Here is a 26897-nt window from a genome sequence, read left to right on the forward strand (position 1 = left end):
AGAATACGAGTCCCTGCAGTGAGGGTTGTCATGTTGATGAGGCCGTAGCAGAACTGCATAGTTTTGGTTCCCCAGTGTAGAAATGGCATTATAGGCGAGCCATATGATGCAAAAGAGAATTTCTGGGCAGAGCTTCAGATAGTGTTTTTGTCTTCCTTTGAAATGGGATAAAAATGCATTTGTGCATCAGGCTGAATCCTGATAAAACACCTTCTTGGAACTGATGGTGATCATGATGATGATTCTGAGTTGCAGTCTTAAGGCCGTGAGAGCACTGCAGACAAGTGCCTGGATTTTGCATAGTGTAGTACTGGGCAAAGCTTAAACTTTTGTCAGGCTAACTTTTCTGGACTGTCATAGAACTGTTAAATCTGATCTATTCCTAAAAAGCCAGCTGACAGTGCGATCTGAGCCACATACAATTCTTTGTCTCTACTTTTGACTTGAATGGAAAAGCAGTTTGTTTTCACATTAAATCAAACTCAACTGTCACTGCCCCAAAGGGGGTCTGTCCTTGCAGGCTCTGCTTGGACTCTAGGCGGAGTGCTCTTGGCTCTCGCTGCTTTTTGCCGTAAGCCTGGTAACTCAAATCAGGACGATGGGAGGATGGTAATACACTGAGACAGGTAGTTGTTGGCAGGTAAAATGTCTTGGGGAAGAAAACGTAATATGCTTTTTTAATGTTGATAGTTTCTGTACATTTAGGCTTGGTTGTCTTGGTTGTAATTTTGGGTTGGCAGATGGGGTTGATAATGTAGAGCAACTTGGTATGGATCCAACGGCAGTGTTAAGCTCTTGGAATAACTGAAGGTGAAGTGATAGTGAATTTCAGAGAATTGATGAGTATGAAGTTTCCTTAGGCAGGCCCTGCTTTTATAGGGTGGCTTTCAGAGGGAGACCCAAACATGCTTTACGAACTGGCCTGTGTTGTGCACGGAAGTGGATCCATGCTTTGATAAGAACAATATGGGTTCTTTTAATGAGACAAACTGCATCACCTTTTTTTAAGGAGGTATTTATTTGTATAGGGGGAAAATCTACACACACACACCCCACCCCCCTGTGAAAATATGTAGCTGATCAGACTCCTGCATCCATTTTTAGCTGCTGATATCACAGGGACAGGAGGTTGGCAGGCTGGATTGGGTATTGCCTAAATAAAAACTAGGTTCAGACTTGGGGTGTTACGTGGCAGCAGGGCTGCCTGCCCCCCAGCCAGCCCACTGGGGAGGTCAACCCAGTGTGCTCTTGCCAGTTTCCCTGGGAGAAGGTCATAGGACACGAGACTAGTGTGGGAGCATGGGTGCTGTGCTGCCTGTTTAAAAGAAGTCAGGGGCCTTGGCTTTGTGGGGAGAAGAAGCTAAAAGATGGGCTGTGATAACTTTCTCGTGCTGGTCAACGTGCTCAGAGGGTAATGTAAGTGGAAAGGGAGTTGCCAGTGGACAGGAGGTTCGGCTGGGTAGTCAGGAGGGGTCTGCAAAGCACAGCATCTTCTTATGAGTGGGTGAAGCTCCTCCACCTATATGCTTATGATGAGGGCAAATACATTGCATAGAGTAAGAGCTTGGCATCTTTTGCGCTGAGATGGACTGCTGGTTGCTAAATGGTCTCTCAAACCCACAGTGCTGGGTTCTGCTTTGTTAATTGTTAAACGGTTATGTGTGGCTGTGTTCCCTTCCTCCAGTAAAAAAGTTGATCCTACATCTCAAAATGGTCCGTCTGCCTTCCCAGCACTGTGCTTAGTATTTCTGGAATTGCCCTTGGGTCTGTGCAAGCTGACAAGGCTCTTGTGACCATTTGGGATGGTGAGTGGCCTTCCCCATGCTCTGCTTCTCCTCTTGAAGTTTGTTAACCAAGCTTCCGCAGCAGCCACCCAGCCTTGGCTCTCCTCTGGCCTTTGTTTGCCTCTTAATGGTTGAAGTGTGCCTCGGTACTTCCTTCCTCACTTCCGTGTGTTCGGCTTGGGGATTTCATCGCCCTCTGAAGCAACGTAGCCACTTGAATCAACACTTGTGACTGGGAGCGTAGATGAGTGTCCACAGGTTTTTACATTGGTGTGTTCGTGAGCTGCGGTGGATATCGAGTACTTGGTTATGATCAATCTTGACTGTACAAAATGAATCGGAGGCAAATGATCCAGTACAGGAGACTTGTCTGGGGAAAAGGTTTAATGAGTACCTGAAGGGCCACAATCCTGTAGATTGTGTGTGGTGTCATGTAGCTGTGAGTGAGATTTCTTTATTGCAGAAGCTGGATTGATTCCTCAGGGCTGGGTAGCATCTGATCTTTTATGTGAGGGAGGGGAAAAAGCTGTCCGACTTTAATCTGAATTTACTAGGTAGTTAATAAGAAAGACCTCTGCACTAAGTAACATGTTCAGCCTCTGTTATGTTGCAGGAGCTCCATGGAGATGAAGCCTGCTGGCTTTATTTTGCTCTGAAAACCATTTGGCTTAAAGTTGCCTTCAGAATCTCAGCCTGTGTGGTACTCTCAACTGGGTAACCTGCTGGGTGTTTAAGGGCTGAGCTTGGGGCAAAGCCTGGATGCTTTGGTGGCTGAGAGGTGATATTGGCACATGGAGCTTGTCATTCAGCTGTTCTGCCAAGACCAGTGTGCTTCTTGCCTGTCTCTTCATCCCTCTATAATTTACCATTTGTATTTAAAAGTAGAGGGATTTAACTTTTGTTTCCTCTGCAGTTGTGGTCCATAGGAGCAATTAGCTGTTGTGAGGGTGTGCACTGGAGCTGCCTATGGTAGCTGATTGCGTAAACCGGTATTGCTAAAGCGAGCAGGGAGCAAGTGAATGTATTTGCACCAGTCATCTAGAAACTGGTATAATTCGGGCCTGAATCAATCTCAGGCTGAAACAGGTTGTGGAATTTATGTGTACACCACTGTTGGGGTGTGTGGCATTGCGGAGACTAAGAAACAATGGTTCCCAGCCCTGGGGCTTGTGTTCAGTATTAGATAACGACACATGGGGTAATTATAGGCAGGGACCTGGGCGGAGGGGTTAGGAGAGGGTGAGGGGTGCATCCATGTAGAGAACAAGAAGTGTTCGTTGTTGTGCCGGCAGCTTGTTAATGGCACTGTTAAGAAATTGTGGGTGCGTCTGAGGTTATAGGAGGGATGGCAGTCAGCTTTGTAGAAGGAAGTGTTGAGTGAGTTATAGGAGACACGTGGATTAATAAGAGAAAGCGGAAGAAGGTAAACTGAAACTAGTCAAGTGTATGTATGGGGAGTGGCTGTGTTTACACAGAAGCTGAATGTGCAAAAGCAATGGCACTCAGGGGTGATGAGGAATGTGGGTAGTGGAGCAGTGACTGGGAATCTGCACCCAGACCCCCAAACACATGTGCTTGTTGAGAATGGAGGAACAGGTGGAGAAAGGGATTTGGCGCGGCTGCAGAGAGCTTTGTGGTCTCTCCTCTTGGCTGCCCCTGGGCTCCCACAGTGCCAAAGCAGCTTCTGCCCAGCTGCCCTGTGGGACTTGTGTGGCAGGGCAGCTGCCTGTAACTGTAGCTGCTGGACTGTTCGGGGTGTACTCAGGTATCAGCAGTGAAGACCTGCTTGAATTGATGGTGTTTCCCATGCCAGCAATGCATTGGTGGTTGTTCCTGTGTGCCCTTTGCACTAGGAAAACCAGATCTTTTGGGTTTTAAGAGTTGTAACACTGTTACCATGCAATTAATTTCCTTTTTCCTTCCCTTTTGCTCTTCAGAAATGCCATTCTCATGAGTATGCAAGGAACCTACAGAACTGTAATGTCTAACCCTACATGGAATAACAGCTCTTTGAAGGTACCACCCTTTTTTAACTACATGGCTTTGTTATAGGTTGGGTTAATGATGCACTGATCTTTGCTTCAAATCTCGAAATTGAAGAACCATGTCTTATGTAATGCTCTGTCTTCCAAAGGGATGACAGTGCTGTTAACACGCCAGCCTCTGATTTCCAGCGCTTGATCTGGGGTGCCAAGGGGCCATCGCTGTTTTTCTGTGAACCATCTCTTTAGGTAGGTCTGAGATACTGCCTTGGGAACAGATGGTGGTTTCTATTCAGAGCGCTGAACTAAGCTTTTGTCATACTTGGTGGCCATCCTTGGAAACGTACTCCCCTTCTTTTTAGTGATGCCTGATGGCTTGCCTGTTTGTCATCTTCAACTTGATGACCTTCTGGATAGTCTTGATGAGAGGCTTCTAGCTGTATTTATGAAGAATGTAATGATAAAGTGCAGTTGTTCTTTAACACTTATATTGAAATGTCTTTGCTGTTTGTGCTGCATTAACCAACTCTCAGGCGTTGGCTTGCTCTGCTGTCTGGTCCTGCAGTGATGCCATAATACTGAATTTTGGACTGCCCTGTACGTTACCGTGGCAACAGGCTGATGTCACAGACTCAAGGACGTGACTTCAGTGTATGATCATGCAGAGGCATGATCAGATTCGTGAAGGAGAAAGCTGACTAATGCACATCTCAAAAGCAAACAAGGGGAATGCAGGTTACGGCTGACCAAGCATACTTCAGTATGAAAATTCCCCTTTTGGATAGAGGGAGGGGCTGATCATGTCTTCTATGACAGATGAGCTTCTCCTTACCATAGATAAGCAGACATCTTGCAGGTATCCTATACCTTTTAAAAAGGTGGTGTTCTGGGGTGGGGAAACTTGTTCTCTGGTTTCAGAGCTTTGAAAGGGCACTTTTTTGTTTTAGTGTTAAAGAACTCCTCAGTGGTCTTGTAAGCCCACTGAGAACACTTCAGCTTGCTTAATGTTGTTCAAACAGTTTAATTGGTTTTCCAAAGCTTTTATTTTATCCATAACATTGGAAGGTGAAAGGGGAACTCTGCATCTGCATTATGGTCACATTTTCCTATATCCTATTAGCAGATTCCAAGATTGTTTAATGTGATCTCCACCCATTTCATTTGGCTGCAACCTTTGCTCCCATGAAAACAAGGCTGATTGTTCTGAATTGCTGTGTGTATGTGCTTTGGCACGGCATGAAGGTACCTATAATAACACAACCATTGTCTGGAAAAAAAAGCAGTTTGCAGTAATAAGTACAAATAAAAGGGTGCAGTACTGGGGCAAGACAAATAATGGTCGTTTTCCCACCCATTACGTACAGCAGATTCTCGACATGGTCACCCCTCAGCATGACAGGGATGTGGGCTTTAGCATAGTATGTGAATATTGGGAATAAGGGACTGAAATATTTGCATGTTGTTCCAAGTTTCTTTCCTGGACGCGGTTCCATTGCTCATATCTACGGATGGGGAGACTGAATGACTTTTGCACAATGCGGTATTTTATTTGCATGCTGTGAGCAGTTTAACAAGTGTGTGTGCTAAATGAAGCATTCCCACTTTCAGTTAGCAGCTGACGCACCCTTAAAATAAAAAAAAAAGTGCCTTTAGGTTGAACAGTGGGGTTTTGAGGGGTGACATTGTGCTGTGTGTTTGAGGAAATGGTTGGTTGTGCCAAGCCTGAATGTTAACTTGAAATGCTGTGGGATTCAGCAAACAACCAACTAAAACTCCTTCGTGCTGAAGTAATTTTTGCTCATCTCTGCACTTTGTGGAATAAAAGCTGTTATAGCGCACGATCTGGCAGTAACGTAATTGTTTTAAATGTTCGGTGTCACAGGAATAGAGGATATTTAACCGAAACTGGCATTTCTTACAGCAGTTTGGTTGCCTCCCAGGACAGGAAGCTGTAGAGTGTTAAAAAAGAGGCATGGAAGGAGTTTTAACAATCCTCTCTAAATCAGGATGCTTGAATTCAGTGCCTGGCCTTGAGCTGAAAGGACTGGAAGCTCTGCAAGATTCAGTGATTCATGCTGCGCTGCAGCTAACAAGAAGATAATGGTGATGGACTATCAAGAAGGCAGCCTTGCTGAAAAGAGAGGCTTTGTGATACGGTAAAGGGGAAGGAAGTCTGGAGAATTTAGAAAAGGAACAGATGTTTTTGGAGGTGGGGAAAAACTTAACTATCCATGTAGCTGGCTCTCACAGAGGAGCCAGCAGAAGGAACTTGATACCAAACAAAAGTAGGCACACCCAATATTTAGCACAGGGATCCTGGAAAGCTGCTTTTCAGTGCTGCAGTGCTTCCCTGTTTGACAAATACCTTGTATGACGACATATTACAGAGGCAGAAGTAAATAATTTAAGCACCTGTGAGTGTGTGCAGAGGTGTGTGTAAAAAGAGTTTGGAGGTATTTGGTTCTCCTCTTGAACAGCAATGAAAAAAAAGTATATTAGTGGATATATGAAATGTTACTCAAAGCAGGAAGCAGAGAAGTGATGCCGTTCCCTGAGAAGGAAATAACAGCAGAAGATGCATTAAAAAAGCTGAGAGGCTGCTTGTAGGGTGTGTTTGTGAACTGGGATGATGGGAAGTGTGATAAAATAGATTGCTGATCTTGTGTATCGAAGTCCAGGTGGCAATGATTTTTCAAGTTGTTGAAACTTGCATTCAAAAAAACCCCTGTTTTGCACTTACTAATAGGTTAATGTACTGTAATTGACTGTGAAATAAACCTGGGGGAATTTTCGTGTCTGTATGTGATGCACAGCCTCTTTGCTGTCTACTTGGCAACTGTACCTTCAGATAATTAAAAGCTGTTTTTTAAATCCACTCTTCTTTCAGCTCTTAGGTTTTTGCATCTTGCTGCTTCTGAGAGCTGTCAGTCACTCTTCTGGCTAAGGTTTAAAAACCAAGATAATGTGGTTTCAGGAAAGGAAAACTGCGGGTGAATCTTTCTATTTAAAAAAAGCCCCTAAACATCAACCAAAACACAAAACTAGGTGAATGTGTGAGGCTTTTTAACACGCACATCACTGCTGCATTTCTATAAATAATTTAACTTTTCCAGTCTGGTGTGGAAAACTAAGTTCACTTTGACTTCCTAAGATCTCATGCCCCTTGCCCCTCTAAAATCAATTACCAAACTTCCATGGCTGCCTTTGCTTAGGAAGCAGTTGTAACTACCCAGAAATTACAGGAGTTGTTCAGCACAGGGATCCTCTGGTTTCAGCGCATAGTTTCATCGCTCTGTAGTGTTTTGAGAGGCCGAAGGGTGGGATGCAGCTACAATGACTTTCCAGATTCCTAACAGTGTGAGGGACTGTTTTTAATAGTGATGATAAAAACAGCTATTCCCAGTTGGAGGTTAGTCAGTGGTACAATTATCAGAGCTATGAAATAGTGCAGGGATGGCTCAGAATGGAAAAACTAAGGCTTAAAATGTATTTTCTTGAGGGAGCTGTTTGAAACTTTCCTGCACGCTCATAGAAAATTAGTAAGAGATGTTAAATGGTGAGAGATCAAGCTGATGGGGCTTGGTGATTACTTCGGCAATTTAGTTTTGGGGCTAACAAACTTAAGCTGGCTTTTGGGAGAGGGATTTGGTAGCAATTTGTTGATGAAAGCCAGCATGGTGAGTAGGAGCTCTGGAGCTGGCATGTTTGATTTGTAAGGTTATGGTCTTCTGCTGTATGGTGCGCTCACACCAGCTGCTCCGCTGGGGAGCCTAAAAATGTGCTGAGTATTTTCACAGTAAAGTAATAATCCCCACCTTAAAATCTGGTTTGCTTAAACCATCCTTTTTAAAACACAGTTGTGGGTACCTTATTTTCTGCTTAGTTTCTTGGTGATTTGTTGGTTCTCATTCAAATTTTCTCCATTTTGTCCAAGAGGAGGAAACCTTGAAAAGAGAATATTGATTGTTACTGGTGGGGAGCAGTGGGAAATACAGAGTTAGATAGCAGTATGTATATTTCTCCTTTTCTGTCTCGCTTATAAAACTGTCTGTGCATTAATAAGTCTAAGCGTCTTGTGAAACAAGCCCAAATCTGATGTTTTCAGGTGAACTTTTAGAAGAGTTCTAAAATGATCATTAACCTGGAAAGAATTGCACCAGAATTATTTCTGGTGTCCTGTTGTAGGTCTGTGCTACTGAATTCTGAAGATGAAACATGAAAAGGGAAAGATATGCAGCAAAAGTTCACAGTTAACAAGGCACTTGAGGGTGCAGAAGCTATCCTTTCCTGAAATTTAGCTGTTATTTTGAGATCTTCCTTTTCTTCTTTAAAGAAGAATGAATTACAGCAGAATTTGTGCTATGCTTGGATTTTCTGAAAATTTAATCATGTTAGTTGCTAGGCATATCAACTACAAAGCTCTGAAAATAAAAACCTATTTTTTACTTCAAGTAACTCTTGAGTTATTAATGGAAAAAGAAATCTTTAAAAATGTAGCCAAAAAAAGATTAAAGATCCACGGAATTGGTAGGTTTCAAAATTAGCTTAGATTTTAAAGAGTCTTTTGAAAAAACATGCAAAAAGATACTGTATTTTATGTTGGTCTACACTGCAGTTTATTGGCCAAAACCCCAGGTTTATCTGTAGCTGAGTTATTTCAGCAGAAGATGTTCTGTGTATGTTCTTCTAAAAATTTGTGTAAAACCAAACAGATACTTTGGCTGGGAAAGAGTTTTAGTGTGCATTCTTGCCTGCCTTCTGTCTTCATCTTAAGCTATTTAGCTGTGGCTTGTGTCAGAGTGTTCAGAATCCGTTCTGGTCTCTTTGAGCAGGTTCTGTGGTTTGCAGGCTGCAAAGCAGTCTAGTGGTGAGAAACATCCTCCACATCCAGATGCTGTTTCCTGGAACATTCACCTGCATTTTTGTGGCCCCAGCTCTGCTCACCAATGCTTCCTCCCTGTATCTGCTCCCGCTGAGCTGTACGTGCTTGGATGAGCTCTGCTGTGTGATGGCTGGGAGTACCTACTTTTATGTGATGGATAACTAGAGAGTCTGCTTTGCTTACAGGATTGTGCCAAGTGCTGTTGTGAGTCCCACCTGCATTGCTGTGTTATTCCTTCTGTCACTGGTTTGGATTACACCTCTGTTTTGCTGGCTTTGACAGCCTGCTGTCCCGTTTCCTTGCCATGCCATGGGTATGACTTTATACTGCAAGCCTGGAGCTGTTGGAGAGACACTAGCGCAGTGCATGATGGTAGGCAAAAACCATGCTGCTGGATTGAAATGATGGGGCCTCATCCTGCCTGTAGTGAGCAAGTGACTCTGGCACTGTGGCCAATTAATCCTCTAATGAAGAGTGAAGATCGGCAGCCTTTGTGCAGTCCAGTTGAAGATGTGTGATTCTTGTGTGTCGTGTCAGTTAAACAGCGCCAACATTAATGGCATAGTCAGGATAACTTTATTTAGGTTTTGTGAAAAGTTGTGTGGTGAGTTATCCTTGGCCAACAGCCGAATGCCCACCCAGCTGCTCGGTCACTCCCCCTCCTCATCAGCACCAGGGAAATAGGTTTAGAGAGTTTAAAGCTCCAGATAAAATCAAGGAGATTACTGTTGTGGACAAAACAAGAGAAACAATTTATTGCCAGTTAAACCTGATTTGAGTAGAGAAAAAAAAAGATAAACATTAAACCAACTCCTTTCCTCTTGCATTTCACTGCAGGGGAATACCTGCTCTGCCACAGAGCACCTCCTCCCTATCCTTCTCTGACCTTGGTGGGCTTTTTCCCCTTCCTGTTGAGTATTTTTGCCCCTTCTTAAATATGTTTTTGCAGTGGTTGCTTGGCTGATGGGCTCAACTGTGTGCTGGGGTGGGTCCTGGTGGAGCCAGCTGGAAAGGGCCTGGGGCAGCCCTGACCTCCTCCTGCAGAGGCTGTGTTGGAACCTGACACTAATTAAGTGATCTTTTTGGTCTTAGATTGTAGCCTGTTCTTTGGGGGTTTTGTTTGGTTTTAGAAGATACCACTGGAAAGACCAGTGAATCCAAAGCTTGTTGAGAAGGTATTGGGTAGTGGTGTGTCTTGTTTGTTTGCAGGTGGGTGGGTTGGTTTTAGATGAATGATCTATAATCTTAATGAATCTGTTTGTTGGAAGTTTTCTGTCCTCAGCAGATGTAATGATGCACTTTTTTCATAGAATGTTTTATAACAATAGTTTAAACTTCCTTTTACATGAATTCTGTCCTGAAGTTGGGTATAATACTTACTGTAACTTCTCCTGAGTTTGTAGAGCAGAATATGCTGACCTATAAGTTTGAAATGTTGGAATTCAGCATTTTTACATTATGCTTGCAAGGGGAGTTTTCTGTGAAAGCATGGCATTGGGGCATCAGTGTCCTAGTTTAAACAAAAATCTGAAAGGATTTAAGATTTCATGACAAATCATGAGGCATTGGTTCAAAAACTCATGGAAGATGCTAGTATGTGAAAACAAGGTTTATTCAAGAGTGTGATAGAAAAAAATTGGGCATTTTGGATTTCAGAAATACTTGCAACTAATGGCACAGTTACTTCCAAAAGGTTTGGGGTTTGAGTATTGTTACACTTAATGTAGTGTTTGTGTTGCTGAGCAAGACTTTTGTTTGTTGAATTCTGTTTTGGAGACCCTTAGGAAAAATTTGGATGCTTCAGAGATGCCTGGTGAATCTTGTAACATCTCAGCTCGGCAATGGATTGGTAGAATGAATCCATGTGGACAAAATTATGTCATTTTGCTTTGAGTTTTTTTTTTTGTTGTTGTTAGATGTTTTTGTTTGGTGTTTTTGTCTTAGGGGAGAAGTGTTGTTTTTTGGTGTTTCATTTTGTGCCTGTGTCTTGTTGAGAAAATGTCCACAGTGGTGTAGGACAGAAAAATCCACAATGTGACTTTGGTTATAGGGTAAGATTCCACAGAATTAAACAAAAATGAATTATCCCTTGTTCTGCTAAACTATTGAGGGTAGGACCTGTGATCAGGGTATATGGAGTAGTCTCTGTGAAAGAAGAACTATCAGTCCAAAGGCTGTTTCAAACCAGTTAGAGCCATATAAACCAGTTAAAGCCATGTTTAATTCAGGCAATTAAGTATCAAAGCTGATGAATTTAGTGTTTAACATGGTCATCTTCTCTGGGATTTTCCTGACTAGCAAAGTTCTAAAGAAGGAACTGTATTTATTTACCGGATACTTAGCTGTAGGTTTGGTCTTTCACTTTAGAAGCCATTTACTACCCCACAGAGATATGCACAATTATTGCTGTACATGGTGTGCCCTGGTGCAGGGGGACTTCTTGCCTATATAGTGGCATGTATGAGATTTTTGGTTTCCTGCTGACATTTATTTTGTTGGTATAGGCCAGTAAAATGGCCAGTCCTGTGCTGGAGTACAGAGGCTCAAAGATTCGCTTGTAATCAGAGAAGTATTGCAAATGGGTTGATTTTCACTGTGTTGTAAGAGCTGCCACAAAACAGGCAAAGGAAACTTTAAGAATTAGAGTGGTTTGTTATGCTGTGCTGCTGGATCACTAACAAATTTATGGGCAAACTAGTGAGTAATTACTGTCAGGCAGGCCATGTGATGGTCAATTTATTAGATGTTGCAGCAAAAACTAATCTACCAAATGTGTGCCAAAATGAGTCAAGTGGACTTCTCCAGCCAGGATCCCTAACATCCACAGGCAAAACAGGGTGATGAAATTATTGTTGACAAAGCTAATCTGCCACGTCAGTGTTGTAATAATCATCAGGATCATCTTTAGAGAGCTAATGTTGTGTTCTTGAAAAAGATAGGATGATTCTTCGTGCTGGTTTTAACTGGCTTTCTCTAGAATGGGTCAGGTTGGCTTTATTGGCATTCAGGCTGATCTCTTTCAGGTAGGCTGTTGGTGTTTCTGTCTCTGGTGTTTGTCCTAAAACTGCCTTTATTGTCAATTGTGCATTTTGCAGTCATTTCTACTGTTATTTGCACATACAGGAGCAATCTAGCGAGATCTCAGCCTTAAAAAACGAGGGCACAACGTCTCCAGAGCTCTGGGAGTGCTTCTTTACTATTTTTGGAACCAGCTCTATTACTTCTATTAATAGGGAGGCTTCTGGAAGCTTTCTCCTTCCCCTTGCCCCAAGGAAGCAGCCTTTCAGCCGAGCTTTCATTAATTCAGAATCTGCATGGCAAAACAAATCTAGTTTTACACACTAAATAATTCAGACATAGCTCATGGATCACGTGGCCTCGAATGCGCAGCATTAGTGTCTTCACCCATGCCCTGTAACCGGAGGATGCAGTAGCCATAGCCCTGCTCTGGGGTGGTTAGCTAGCCCCTGTTTATCATTCGGGGCACACAACAGGTTGTGCGGTGACGAGTGCCAGAGTAGGTGGTAGCTTTCTAGAAAGCAGAGTAGTGTGTGATCTGGGTGTGTCACCAGCACTGCAGCAGCATTGGCAAGTAAGGGATTTACTGTTTTTATTTTCCTCTTGGATCAAGCAGAACAAATCTAATGAGCTGGTTCTTAACTTCTTCCCAATTGAGCAATGGATGATGTCCTTACCCAGATTGTGCAAGACATCTGAAACCTTTCAGGAATAGTTGAACAAGAGAAACACTTGTAATATTTTTTTCCCAATATTAAAATGCAGGGTTAACAAGGTGCAGCAGAGCTTATCTTTATTTTATTTTTACTTTTGTTGGGAGAGGGGATGACTTAGTCGTCACCTAGAGGACAGAACGCATGAGAGCTACAAATTTGAAGCCTTTCATTTGTTGACACGATCTTGGAAGCAAGACAGGTTCTCCCTGTAGTGCTTCATTAGAATAAGCATTTCATATGCTTACTGGTACAGCAAGTAGCGCTGTTTGACAGAAGTGAAGAGTCAAATACTGCCTTGGAGCCCTACATGCTCATTTCCCTGCTTCTGAAACAGTCTGTTTTGCACACTGTGCTTTGTGAACTGTTCCTTTCCACTGACTTGAAAGAAGCTAAAACACACTTTGTAGCAGAGACCGTTCCTGGTGTGATTCAAGTCAGCTGAGTCCAGTCTGAGTTGCTGGGAACATGGTCCTGCTGGGCTTTGCTAGTGCCTGCCGGGTCCAGGGGTAAGTGGGTTCAGGAAGCTGACCTCTTGTGGGTTAATTTTCTCCTAGTTCAGCTCCTTGAGCTACTTCAGGTGAGAAATCAGATGGGAACCAGTGCTGATAAAGGGGAAGAAGGTGTGAGAGGGGTGAGACCCTGGCATGACAGGAATTAGAGTGACTGAAAGAGTTGTGGGGCTGCACAGTGTTTCGGAGCGTCCATGTGCTGCTCCCTGCTGACATGGATGCCCAAGTTCAAATTTTTGTGGGAATCTTCAGACTTCAGTTAAATAACTGCTCTTCTGGTGTTAACAAGGGTCCAGAGTATGGATGGGCGCTTGGTGGAGCTTTGAGAAGGGCTGGAGTGAATTCGGTGGGGAAATGAGCCGAGGGCAATAGTAATGAGGTCCTGCTGCTTGGCCAGCTCTGATTCCTGGTGCCTAGAAGTGGTATGAGTAGGCTTTGGGGTATAAGTGGACACAGGAACATCCCACCTTGTGGACCCCCTGTGGCAGCTTTATTCCTTTTAGATAACATTAGATCTATGCAAATTTACACTTTTTTCCCATCAGACAGTGGGGAAGCTGAGCACACAAGGTTTCACAAGGCCAGCAATGTCTATGGTGGCTCCCATAGCCTCCTGCTGCAGGTGAAAAAGCCAAACTGCAGTTCACCAGGAGTGGAAGAATCTCATCTGATAGTAGTTAATAATCTTTGCACCTCTTAATGCTTGTGGGTTGGATACAGTGCTTTACGAATTACCTAGCTTCATGTGAGGGTTTGTTGGCAGTTGCGGGTAGATGGGAACACAAATGTGAGGTCACTCTGAAACTCCTTTTAGTTAAAACATGCTTGTTTCCTCTTGTGTTGCGTAAGACTTTCTATTAAATAAAGTAGTAAAACCTAGCTGGTAAACTTAGTGTTAAAAGGTGGTTCTTTAAGGTGTTTGAAATGGGTAGATATTGCATGAAGAACCCTAGAAAGAGAGGGTTGTGTTCCTCTAGGTGTCTAAGAGTGCAGTATGAGGAGCTGGTGTATCACTGCACTGTCCAGCCTAGTCTGGGAGCTGCTGCAGATCGCTGGTTGTTACCACAAACTGTGAATGTTGGGACTAGGGAGAGCTTTCTGCAAAAGCCTCTTGCTCAGGAGAGTGATACTCTTGGAGGTGTCCCAGGGTGGGGTTGGGGGATGGGGTGGTTTGGGGAGGGAAGGAAGGCTGAAAGGTTGGCTATGCTGGGAAATGGCAGAATTGCATGTCTGGTGAAATAAATACTTTGAGACAAGTACCATGTAACAACCTAAACTTGAGCTGAGTGGTGGGGGAATGGATGTGCAACCCTGCTCTTGCAAGAAAACAAAACCCCACACTGATGTCTCTATCATAAGGCCTCAGCACTGGCTGCTCTTTTTTAAATGTTTAAGGAGTGCTTGTCCCCTCATAATGACAGTTCTTTGTTCTGAGTTTTCCTCTGAAATACTTGCCATTGCTTTCTTCTGCATCCTGAGTGTGCTGATGCTCTTTGCCCAGCTGATCCAGTGCAATGGCCCAGCAGAGCATCCTAAAGCTAGCCCTGCATGGAGGTGGGGTGGTCAAATGTGGTTTTACCAGCAGTAAAACTGCTCAGAACCAGTCCCAAGGCCATGCCCTCCTTCCTAGAAAGCAAATTTTCTAAAAGGATGGGCCCATCCTTCGAGCTTGTTGTTTACCAGTTATTATGGCTACTGTTTAAAACGCTTGCTCTTGCAGTGGAGCTTCAGCTACCAGAGTATCAAAAGCTGTAGTGTATTGCCACACAGATGAAGAGACAGTGACACCCCTGCCCCCATCCATGCTGGCTGAGTTAATACATTTGTTTTCCTAAACTGCAGCAGTGTTCAAAACTGATAAGACAGGGAGTTCTGTGGGACCATTCAGCGACCTGCTGTCCATTGCTGAGAGGACGTGATGCTTAACTGCTGCCAAAATCTGAGTCCTTCCCACATCTTATGCATAAAGGCATATGTTTGGAGGTGGTTTCAGAAAGGGATAACAACACGATTAGGTTTTTAACTTCCTCTTGTTTTGTTTCTCTGTGCATCTGTATTTCAGTTTTCAGGCTGTGTCCAACTCTATGCAAAACTAGCAAATCAACTGAGGCACCTACTGATAAGGATCAGCCTTGGTAAAGAAACACACTGTGGTAGTTAAAGGGCAGTAAGTATCTGTGCTAGCTTGGATGGTGATTTTTTCTTTTTTTTTTTTTAATTCACAAGTACAGCTTTTTACTACTTACACAGTAGGAATTTGTCAGTAGCTTGCTGGCATTAATAGTCTTTCAGCTCTTTTCTATAGCCCAGCAGCTAGAAGAGCGGGGGGGGGAAAAGCATGCTTTGTATGGAGCTGTGTTTAGATCCGTGCTGCAGTGCCTGTCTGAACTTGTCTGTTTTGTCAGCTTGTGCTTCCCTCTAGTAGGTGCTAGTCCCCTCTTAAACGCATGACATCCCACCATGCGATGCCAGTGCTAGGATCGGGGTTGTAGCTGTCCCTGACCTGAACCAGTTTGATGGTTTTGCTTCTCAAGCTCTTTACTGCAAACAAGATATCTTTTGGTTTCAATTTTTTGTTTGGCACTTTTATCATTTACTTCTCAATTGATCTGCAAAAAATTAGGACTAGGACAAAACATCAGGAATAAGGGGGAGTTTTGGCTGTTGAAAAAGTGACTGGCATTCTTGAAATGATATGGTTACACTTATTTGGGTGTGGATATAATCATGTTTCTGTGATATAGTTCCTGCTGAGTCTGAAATGCTAGTGTCAGTAAAGCCAGAAGCAAAGCCAGACAAAAGCTTGGATAAAAGTCAGAATTTCAGTGCCTCTTACTGATGGTTCATGGGAAAGTAATGATTTTCTGTTTAACTTTTGATTTTCATAAAGCACTAGGCATATGCTTTATTTCTCTGTGAATTGCTGTTTGTGGATATATATTTTGCAGCCCACAAAACATCAGAAATGGCTGGTGTTTTATGCCTAGTTTTCCCTCCTGCAGGCAGGGCCTCCTTATAGGCTCTGGGTAGTCCAGTGAAGATGGTGTTTAACTACAAAGCTTCAATTTCTGCCGCTGTTAACCGTGGCAGCCTAACTCCTTGTCTTTCTGAATTTGTGGAGTAGAGGGCATGCTCTCATCCCCCCACTCTGCCGGTGCAGTGCCTCGCTCGTCTTCATCCAACATGTTTCTTTGCCTTGTGTAGAGCTCAGCAGAGATTTTTTTTTTCATGAAGACTTGAATGTGTTTATATAATACTTTATAGACTACTTTAGGCTCCTGCTTACTCAAATGTAGGCAAATGATTGACCTGTCATTCACACTCACTAGAGGAATTGCTATGGCAGGCATCAAGTCAGATGGCTCTAAACCAGCTTCTGTTTTCCCTGCTTGGAAAGTCATCCTTCGTCACTTTCTTGGCGAGTGTGGCTACCCAGTTGGAGCGGGCTTTATGTCATGTTTAATATGTGTCAGTGTTAGCAGAGGTAGCATGGACTGAATGGAAAACAAAGTGCATCAGTGTCAAGGTGATTCCCCCAAATACCCAAACAGTCTCATTCAGTAACTCCTGAGGAGGTAACAGACCACCAACAGTGTGATGCTCAGGTCTTAGATTGTGTTTACCTGGTGCACTTGGGAGGGCAGCCTGAAGACTTCGCCCTTCCCCCCCCCAAAAAAAAAAAGGGGGGGGGGGGGACGGGACACGACACGGGACACCAAAAGTGCCAAAAAGGGAAAATGTCCTGATCACAGACTTAACAGTTAATAAATAGCCTACCAGATGACTCATCAAAAAGCCAGGTCTAGGGAATGGGCAAGTTATGGCCCTGACAGGAACCAGGGGAACCTGACACAGGAACAGGGTGGGCTTTCCAGGCCAGGAGGGGTTAGTGGCAGTGCAGAGCTGTAAAACCACACCGGTCAAGCACCAATTACTTAACTTATACACTGAGCTGTGCATATGTAGGTGCTTTTCTGTGTGGAAGTTTTTTCTTTGGCAGGTGTTGCGGAAGGGGTGATGTGAGAGGCTCCATCTCTGCGAGAGCTTGGCTGCCAGCAAGCACAAACCTCCGAACCTCCGGCGAGTGCCTCTGCCAGGCTGCGCTATGGAAATGCCACTGTAGGAATAGGGCAGCGGTAGGAGCACTGGGCGGAGCTGCTGGAAAGGAAAGAACAACCTGCTGTGCTAAATCACAAATCCCCTGGGGACACAGCTCTATAGTTAGCGTCTTCCAATGGCATTTGTTTATTGCAGCATCACTGTGCGTGGTCCTCTAGAGAGGAAGCAGACAATCTTTAAAACAATTGTTGGCAATTCAGGCTTGAGTATTTGAGTTTTTCCAGAGCTCTTTTGCTGTGTCACTCTTTCCTTTTATGTTCCAACTTGAAGGTTGTTTTTTTTTTCACCATCAAAGTACACGAAGGCGCCATTAAGTACATCAAGTGTCTACTCCAAGGACAAGGTGTAGAAGGCTGCAACCTAGTGCGAATGAGAGATAGTGCAGAACAGTTTTGTTCTGGTGAAATCTGTGGTCTTATCTGTGTGTGATGCAAAGACCGGGCAGCTTTCACAAGGCTTGGAGGCTGCATAGTGTCATGTTTTGTCCTTTATGTAATCAGCCACATTATTTTGATTAAAATGCTAACGTTGACTCCTGGCAGCATCAAATCTTACTGCTAGCAGCGATTACCCTCCAAAGCTTGATGCAGTGCTAATCAGAAAGATCTTGTGCGTCCTGTTTGCATGGAACTGGGAACACAGCGTGTTCCATGGGAGGTGCCAAGGTAGTGCTGCAGTCATATATAAGGTGAAGGAAGCATTGTATGTGCAGACAGGCTGTTGGGGGGTGTGTTAGTTTGTATTTTAATGGTGTTCAGAAACTCGTGCTGCGATAATGGCATAATGGTGTTAAGTTCTTTTATATTGTTATATATATCTTTTGTATGTATGTGTCTGCATATATGAGTTCATGTATTTTTCTTTTTCTTGGGAAAGAATCCTTGTCCTGACCATCTGTGCTTCAGTTGCTGCTGTACTGGAACGTGATCTTACTTACCGGTTGTTTGTTCAGTTTCTAGGTGGCAGAGACACGGTGAAGCTCTGTGTGGGGCAAGGAAAGCTGATGGGGAAGCCTTGCGTGTAACCCAGGATGGACTGGCTGTGACGGTGTGCCTTAGCTGGAGAGGTAGTTACGATGAAGAGTTCCTGCAGAGCTGGCCTCCACAGGGAACCGCTAAATTCCACATCTTCCACTTTCCATCAAGTCAAACGGTATGAACAGACTGGCTGGCTTGCCCATGGTTAAGTATTTAGCACTGATAACAGCCTTCTCCTTACTTTCCTATTGTCTTGAGTGTCATTCAAATGTTTGGTCTAAATTCTTACTTGCGAATAGTGTTTTATTGTAATCTTGTAATGGCTTAAAAGTAGAAACATTCTTTAGCATTTTTAATTGATAATGACAACTGTAGAGTCACTACAGCTGGTGCTGTACTTGGAGAAATCTTTGGGGTTTTTAGCAACAATTGTAAATTAGTTTGGGAGCATGGTTTTGTAGTAAAAATTGAAGAATGGCTTGTCATAGTAGGCTTTAAAACATACAGTCAGCTTAAAGCAAGTGGAAATACTGGCAGTCATTGTTGCGGTTTGTCTTACTATGGAGTAATTAAATTAGTTTAGGCTCAGATATGGTATTGCCCACTCTCCTGTGTGTTGTCTTAATAAGAAATGCATGATTGATTTCAAACACTTCTGCTTGTGACAATTAAGTGAACGCCTCTCACTGTGTCTCATTATAGGAACACCGTACAGAACAACTTGTCCTTATGCAAATGCAAGAACAAGCCAGTTTGTTTGAGTTCAAACTACTTGAAAATATATGTTTCTCTTTTTTTTTTTTTCTTTTTCTGAAACCAAGACTCTTAAACTTCCTCAGTCTGGAGGAAGAGAGCCAGCTTTCTGGTTTCCAAAAGCTGTGTGGGTTTAAAGCAAAATTTAACCTTTGTTCTTTGTGGTTGTGTAGACAGCATATGCTTGCTATGTTAGTTTCATGGTAATTTAGTGCTGGAAGAGACTTCCTGGGTCACCCAGCTCCTTGCTTTCCCAAGCAGTATCTCATAATCCCTTTTGTAAACTTGGTCCACCCTAAAAACAGTTATGTCTTTTCTTCTCTCCTCCCATAGATTAAGCCGTTACCGAAGATGTGCGATTAGGAACCTTCTTTTGATTTGCAGAAGTGCAACATTTGTGCCAGCTTATATACTCATTTGAGCTAGTGTGTTTTTTTTATTAACTTTTGTCTAAGGACTGCTTCTTTTTTTCAGTGGTTTACTACTTTTGCTGTATTCTATAAAATATGGTTGTATAGCCTCATCTGTGGTTTTGCTGTGCTAAATGACCTAGGTGTTACCTAGTAGCTTCTTGAATAACAAAGTGTGTGTGTTCTTGTTCTCAGTGTGGATGTATCACTTTTGAGTGGTGTCAAAAAGTGTATGTCGCGTTCCAGGGCACAATCTGGCAGGAGGGCTTTTCACTGCTGCCTTGAAAGTATCACAGAATCTCCTCTGCTTACCTCTGTTTCACGGATATGTCTGTGGTAGCCAATGCACCTTTCTTAGTTACCTCCAAAACTTCTTGGTGTTCAGCTTGCTGGTGCATCACCATCTGTATTTCAAAACTTGCTTCAGTTTCTGTTACTTGATGTTTTGTGCCTCTGCATTTTTGGAAATGCCTTCATTTCTGTGAGTGCACCTATAGTATTTGTGCTGAGGTAATTCCTAACAAAATCGGATGTTCCTAAGGCTGATTTTAGAGGCATGTCTTTGGTTTGCAGGCTGGTATTTTCTTATTCAGCATCACCTGGCGCCGTCTGCTGCTAAGCCAGCTCCTTTGTCTGTTTTCCCTTCCTCTGCCAATCTGTCTTAGCCAGTAAATCTCCTTGTGCCTTCTGAAGTCCATGTGAGGAAGATGTAGTACATTTGTCTAAAAAGATTACTTTTTTGAGAACCTTCAGGTTAGTCTGGCTTTTTGAACTATTTCCTCTTCCCCCTTTTTCCCTGTGTCACCTTAATCCTCTTTGCTTGCAAAGCACCTTTATATTGAAATCAGACTGCCAGGCCCAGAGAGGCTGTGATCTCTTTCTCCCTTGCAGTGCCACTTCCGATGTGCCACATTTTATTAACTCAAATTTTTGCCTTTCAAGAGGTTTATAAACCTTGCTTCTAGGCCTGCAGTTTATGAGCCTGTCTATTTTGGATTCTAAAGCTGACATGAGCCAGTCCTCACAATTTTCATGAAGCTTTGTAATCCTCCCCCTCACACCAATGGTTTTGTTCAAATTAGCCCCTGGGCTTTTGCCTTCAAGATCACTGTTCCCACCCCTCTTTAAAAATCATGCAAAGTTGAATTTGGTGTCTTGTGCTGTACCTAGAGTACTCTTAATCTCTGCCCTGACCTTGTTTGCAGCCCTCTTTCTCTCTCTGTCCTTTCCCACAAACTGAAGAACAGTTTACCATCTTTGTTTTGAAATCTTTTTGCTGTGTCTTAACACTGCACCGGTTCTCTTGTTTATTCCAAGGCTTCTTGATCGCTTAAGATACAGGTTTCTAAGTGATGTGACCTGGTGACTCAAAACCTGTGTCTGCTTCTTGTATCCTTCCTGAAGGAGGAATGTATTCAGGTGGTTTCTTGTGTTCTTGGGATGTGTTGTTAATAATGAAACCAGCTTTTTGACTCCTGGAAAATGCTTGCTGGGTTGTGCTGTCTGCAGTGAAATCCTTTGCACTGCAAGGCAGCTGACTTCATGATCCAGTTCCTTTCGGTCTTGAGTTTCAAAAGAACAACCTGATGACTTGCCTTCAATCTACTTTTGCTTATTCTCTCTTTTGAACTTTGAATTAAATAATAAAGATAGTGTGGTCCAAGGTTAATTGCTACAACCTCTCATGTGTTCTCATTATGTATGCACAAAAATAAGGACTAAATAGCATCACTCTTGTGGTTCATTAACTGCTTGAAGAAATTTGTTGTGCCGTGATATTAAGAAAGGTCTAGGCCCTCTTGCAGTCAATAAATTAGAAACCAGATGTTAAGAAAGAACATTTCCAGAAGGAAACATGTCACTTACCTGTGCTGCTCTGGGCAGTTGTATAAAACCACCACTTCTTTTCTTACCATGCTTCTGTGATTTCTTCTCACCTTAGCCTGTTCCACCACAGGCATGTGTGCTATCCTATCATCGGAGCTACGTGTTTCTGGAGCATCTTATAATCTTGAATACCAAATCTTTCAGTTTATTTTGTTCCCTTCCGCTTTGTCATCCCTGTGTCATCTGTAGTACAGTTGGAAAGCGGGGAGCATGGGTTTGAGCTTCCTCAGGCTCAACAAAGAATTGCTTCTATGTCACTCGCTTCACGCTAAGTGCTTTTGTATAAAAGACTGGCAAAGCAATGGCACTTGTGTAGAATTTAGAAGGTAGCTGAGGCTGCTGTGCTTTATGCTGAAGGGCATATGTGTGTGTGTTTACTTTAAAATGTGTTTAAAACTTACTAATGGGTGGGATCCCTCAGACTAGAGTAGTCTGTGTGTTGGGCTCGGGTGTGCAATCTCACCTTAAACCTCTACTTGGTGAAGAAGATGGATTTTATACGCGATAAATTTTTTTAGCTGCTCCTGTGTGCAGTTGTATTTGGATGTTGTCAACACCAAAGTCAGGCCATTTGAATGCCTGGTGTGGGTGAACAAGCAGTGGGGGATGCAATAAGAGTTAGACACCTACTTTGCATTTAGCACCTCGGCTCTTCTGGGCCAGCTCTGCCCCACATGTTCAGCTTGCTCCTTTTTCTCCCCAGGCTCGCTGTTCAAGTGGAGAGCGCCGCTTCAGCAGTCCGATAACTTCTGTTTACCTTCAAAGCCCACAAAAATCCTCGCTTGATCTCTGATGCAGGAGGTGGTTTTGCAGGTGCTGGGAGGTGGGTCAGGAGCGGTTGCTTTAATATGAAGTTACTGCTGCAAGGGAGTGGGTTTTCTAGAAATTGGATGCCTCCGCAGCTGCTGAAGGCAAACCCGCCCCTGATCTGGAGCATCGTGCTTCCCAACCTGCTTTTCCCCAAGCTTGGACACTTGCCACATGCCAGAACAAGCTCCACTGAGTAGCAGAGTGTCTTCCATCCCGGCTGCTCTGGCTGGGATTTTCCCGCCCTGGCAGGATCCGTGGAATGCCTTTGGAGCAGCTCTGTCTGCTTTGCCTTGCCCTGGCAGTGCGAAGGGGATGGAAATGGTGCTGGAGACTGAGCCCAAAGGACCCACCAAGTTCTTCCAGAAATAACAAGGGGTTGACCATAGCTTAACTTGCATTCAGTACTCAGTCCTTCATAATTGTCAGTGTCCTTTAGAGAGGAGCAAAGCTCTATAGACAGAGAAATGGGATGCCAGGGAAGAGAAATGCCTTGCCAGAGGTTTGCTTGCTGTGGGTTTTATTGTAGTTAGGTTTTTTCTTTCTTTTTTTTTTGTTTTTGGCTCCTGCCTTGTGTTGGTATGTCCTGAGGGTTTTTTCAGAGTTGTAGTTGGCACTGCATGTGCAGTCAACAATGCTAGGAACTTTTGTCAACTGGGGTTAAGTGTTTACAAGAAGAAATCCACAGGAAACTTTGGGGTTTTGACTGAAATTTTCACCTTAAAACCTTCCGGTGCTTTGCCCAGAAAACTTGCAGTGTGATTATGTTGTTTGAGCAGATCGCACGTTGTTGTTGTTCTTGCTGGCCAGAGGAAATCTGTTGGCTTCGTGGGGCATTGTGAGAGTCCCTGACCCAGGTGCAGTGAGGGGCAGTTGGGCTCTCTGGATCTCAGAAAGGAGCAGTGAAAACTGAGCCTGTTCTACCAGTTTTACCTCCAACTTTGGAGCTGCCGTTAGAGCAAATATATTATTTTTTCAGGCTGCTGTGATTTAGAAGATACGTAAAAAAGGATGCAGAAAGATTCTGACCAGCTTGGTGTGGCAGCTTATGGGTTTTCCCTTCAGTAGAGAGAGGAGGGGTGCGTGCGTGCCTGGGCATGTATAAAGGCATATATTTCCATATCAATCCGTTGTAGTAACTAACGTGATAAAACTGTAGTGGAAACAAGCTGTAGTTACAACCTGTAAAAACAGCAGTGTCATTCCACAAGTGTAAGTATCCTGTTTTTCAGATGCAGCTGATGAGAAATAGAAAAACTGGCCCTTTTATTTCATCATCCTAAGGATGGAATAACAGTATAAAGACAGCAGAGCTAGTTGTTTCAGTGCTGATCGTTCCTGGCAGAATTATCAGCAGTTCAAAATGGCACATTTAGGATTGAAAAACCTTTTATGCTTACTCCATGAATTTCTGAAGAGTAATCTCTCAAAATGAAATTGGAAAGCTTGATGACTTAAAGGGTGGAGGGGAACAAACAGAATTATTCTGGAATTAAGTATCATAGGGAATTGTCAGTGAGTTCACCTTTTAACAGCTACTTTTTGTGTGTTTAAATATTTAAAAACTTAACTTCAGCTGCCGCAATTCTCTGCTTGCCAGCACTGAAATGTTGTAGAAAAAAGGTATTCTGTGGGTGAGGGCTGGGCTCTGGTTCATCTTCAAAGAAACTTCTGCTGGGAAGCCTTGTTCTAATTCTGGGAGCTAGAAATGAAATGTGCTGCTGCTGTGTGAGGAAGAAGCTCTGTTTGCCTCAGTTTGTTGTTCTTAATGCTCACCACAAAGGGTGTGGGAGTGGGGGCTTGTATTTTCCAAGTGACACCTTCAGGTAAGGTTTGTTACTAACTCTTCTAAAATGGAAGTTAAGTTCTCTTCCCCACTGCCTGAAAACTGGGAGGCAGATGGCACTGTGTGATTCAGCTGGTCAGGTGGAGTTAGCAGTACTCTTTATAGCTGTCTGGAGTTATTAAATGAAGGTTTTCTTTAAATCTGGATCCATTAAAACAGTGCAATGAACTGAATGCTGAATTCAAATGAGGCAATTATTCTGGCAGTAAAACTTCTGACTAAGGCATAATTTTGTTATGTAAATTATAACTTTTCAACCTTAAATGGTATTGTTGGCTGAGCCAGGGACTAACTGAAACACAGGAGGAAATATAACCTTAAATGAGAAATCTGTAATAGGTGAGGCATAACTCTGCCCTTTTGTCTTTTTCCATAGACCAGAAATAGCTGGGAGCAGCTGAACCAACTTTGCTGGCTAAACGTGTCCTCTAAGCATGTTGGGGTAACCAGTTTGGTCCTGTTTTCATTCGTATAAAACCTGGTCTCACGTTTGTTTTGCATCTTCTTTTAATGAAGGGTGTTGAACCGATTGTCCTGCTCGATTCCTGAAAACTGCTTGAAGAAAGCCTTTTAAAAACACGTTCAGCTCATCTTTCTAACACCCTGGCATGAAAACTCATGAATTGAATTTGATCTTCTGTTTCTAGCTCATGAGACTGAACGTGCGGAGTCGTGTATTTAATTGTATTCACCTCTTCTCCCCAGGGTACGGTGGTGGGCAGCCATCAGAGCTTTTCTTTCTCTAGTCTGAAAAACCCAGCTCCAAAATGCCCTTCTGGGTGGAGAATGCAGGGCCGCAGGCACCGTTCTCTGCAGCGGCTTGCTGCAGTGGTTCACCTGCTGCTCTGGCCCGAGCACATCGGTGGCCTGACCCTGCTTAGCTGTAAAGTGCAACCGAAATGAGGCAGACCCTATGGAAAACGAAGCTGGAACAAACTACAGCAGCACTGATTCCCCATTCTCCCTTTTCATCTGTTTCAGCACCCTGAAGTTCTATTTTTATCAGATTATTTCAGTTTTTAGCATCCAACTGAGAAGGCAAACAAAACAACTCGGTTGCGTTTTGCAGAGGAGACTGAATTGGGAGGTGACCCAATTCCAACAAGAGCTGGAAGTGGCATGCAGAAGGCATGGGGAGAGATCTAACCCAGGGACTAGATCGGGGTATCTGCAGTAATGAGGACTCACATCGTCACAGGCTGTAGGTGAACTGCAGATGGTTTTGGCACTGGTTGCAAGAGTGAGGTAATGATCTTCCTATGCAATTGGGAGGGGAGAGAACATAACGGCATCCCTTTCCAGTGACTGCCTCCTGGCCTTCAAAGCACTGCATGGACCAGAGGGGTCCCCTAGGTTTTATGCACGCTCCTAGGAAGGTGAACCAAGCCCTTCCTCTTGATGTACCTCGCCAAATCCTCTACCAGCACTTGTCACCCATCCCCTCACTTCTTATCGCTAGGGCCAGGAGGAGGAAGCAAAACCTCAGGGGTAAGCAGTGGTTAAGCAGCATGGCCGCTTCTGGTGCAGAAGAGGTGCAGGTGGTGCCTGGCTGAGTTGTTGCCCTTGTGTGCTTGTGTGTGTTGTGTTAGCAGCTGGAAGTGGAGCATCTTGCTTTCAGAGCCTTCCCTTGGCTGGCTGTGGTGCTCTCTGGCTCAGCTCTCCGTTCTGCCAGCCGTTACTGTGGACAGTCTGCAGCCCTGGCTATCCCGTGGGGCAGGGCTGCCCAGAAGGTCCCCGAGCTGTGCTCCAGGTTGCTCCTACGGCATGTCCATGTGTGTTCTAGGTCAGTGTCTGCTGTTAAGACTTCCCTCTTACAGCCATCCTGTGCGCTCTGGAGGGTCTGCTCGAGGGGTGGGTGTGCTGGGTTCCTTGCTCCTTGTGTGCTGACCCCATGGGTACCCTGTGTGTAGCATCACTGAGGGAGTCTTGAGGTAGGTGTGTGTCCCAGCTGCACCGTGGCATGGCAGGGAGAGCCCAGCTGGACTTTGGCTGTGTCTGTCTGATACAAACCTATTATGTGTGCGAACTGCAGGTGTTAAACTATAAATTTGACCCACTTTTTAGACATTATAGCTTGAGTTTTTTGATTAAAAGCTGTTTTTAGGCTAGAAACGCAATACTAAAGCAGTTGTTTTGGTGGTGGCTGTCAAGGGAAACATACTCTCTGTCTGTGTCCGTATCAGCTTGTGGTAAATGTGGCATTGAGCCTGCTGTTCTCAAACTAGCAAGCGTGGATTATCCGTGTTTCAAAAAGTCCTTTTTGAACCTTTCAACAATTCAATTTGAACCTGTAACAATTCAAAGATTACCATGGAAACATAATCTATAGTTAGTTCTGTAATATGCTTATGTGATACTCCTGGGAGAAGAGGCTGAAGTCTCCTGATAATTGCATCCCATGTGGCAGTGCCCTGGGCTTTTGTGGTTTTGAGCTTTGAATTGAAGATTAGTGCGAAGGTGTAACTGAAAGGAGGAGTCGAGTGCCTGGGACTGTTGCAGCAGTGGTGCTGCTGCTGTAATGTCAGCAGCATCCAAGTGTCTCCTTTACAGCTCTTAAATTTCTAACCATAAAACCACATCCTTGAAAGTGGTTCTCTTCAGCTGTATGTGCTGCTTCTGTCACTTTTTTTGGAGGGCCATGTGATATATATAGCATAAGAACCCTTATGGGAAAGCACACCAGATTTGCCTTTGTTGATACACTAAAGGATAGGTTTAATCTTGGGTGGTATTAGGGAATCAGATATCTGCTGGGATCTCTGATGAATATAATTACACTCACTAATTTTCCTTTTCAGCTTTAACTGTACTGTATCTACTGAAAAGAACATATCTATCTATATATCTGGTAGCTAATGTCAAGATAAACCCTTTGACCCACATGTACCTTACAGCTGGATTAAATGAACGGACAGAAGGATAGCTCTGACTCTAGAGTCTGCACAACACATATAAGTTAAACGTTGGCATTTCTCCTTGCAATTCCCTGGAAACAGATTTCTGTAACAGGAAGATCTCTGCTGTCCATAAGATCATGATCCTGTTACAAGGAGTTCTCCAAGGGCAGGTGCTGCATTCTTGGTTGCTGCTTTTCCTTTCTCATGTGTCCCTGTTGAGGTGTGGGCTGCTTGACATGGAGTGGGAGGTATGCTGGTGCCTACTCCGGGCTACCTTCTCTAATTCCAGGCAGGCATATTTTGCAGCTAT

The 26897-nt window shown here is 43.7% G+C and overlaps 1 protein-coding gene across 5 annotated transcripts in view; it reads left to right on the plus strand.

Moving 5' to 3' along the window:
* Window positions 1–26897, plus strand: part of FBXO34 (F-box protein 34) — a 40299-nt gene that overhangs the window by 10608 nt on the left and 2794 nt on the right. Inside the window, exons 2-4 of one of the 5 annotated variants that reach the window (XM_055811192.1) lie at window positions 3722–3800; window positions 3919–4015; window positions 17963–18162. In XM_055811192.1, coding sequence (XP_055667167.1) covers window positions 18086–18162 — 77 coding nt within the window. In that variant the 5' untranslated portion in view covers window positions 3722–3800; window positions 3919–4015; window positions 17963–18085. The other 4 variants (XM_055811201.1, XM_055811188.1, XM_055811196.1 and 1 more) reach the window with 4 other exon arrangements.

Source organism: Falco peregrinus, chromosome 1 (genome assembly GCF_023634155.1).
Source record: "Falco peregrinus isolate bFalPer1 chromosome 1, bFalPer1.pri, whole genome shotgun sequence".
Taxonomy (NCBI): Eukaryota; Metazoa; Chordata; class Aves; order Falconiformes; family Falconidae; genus Falco; species Falco peregrinus.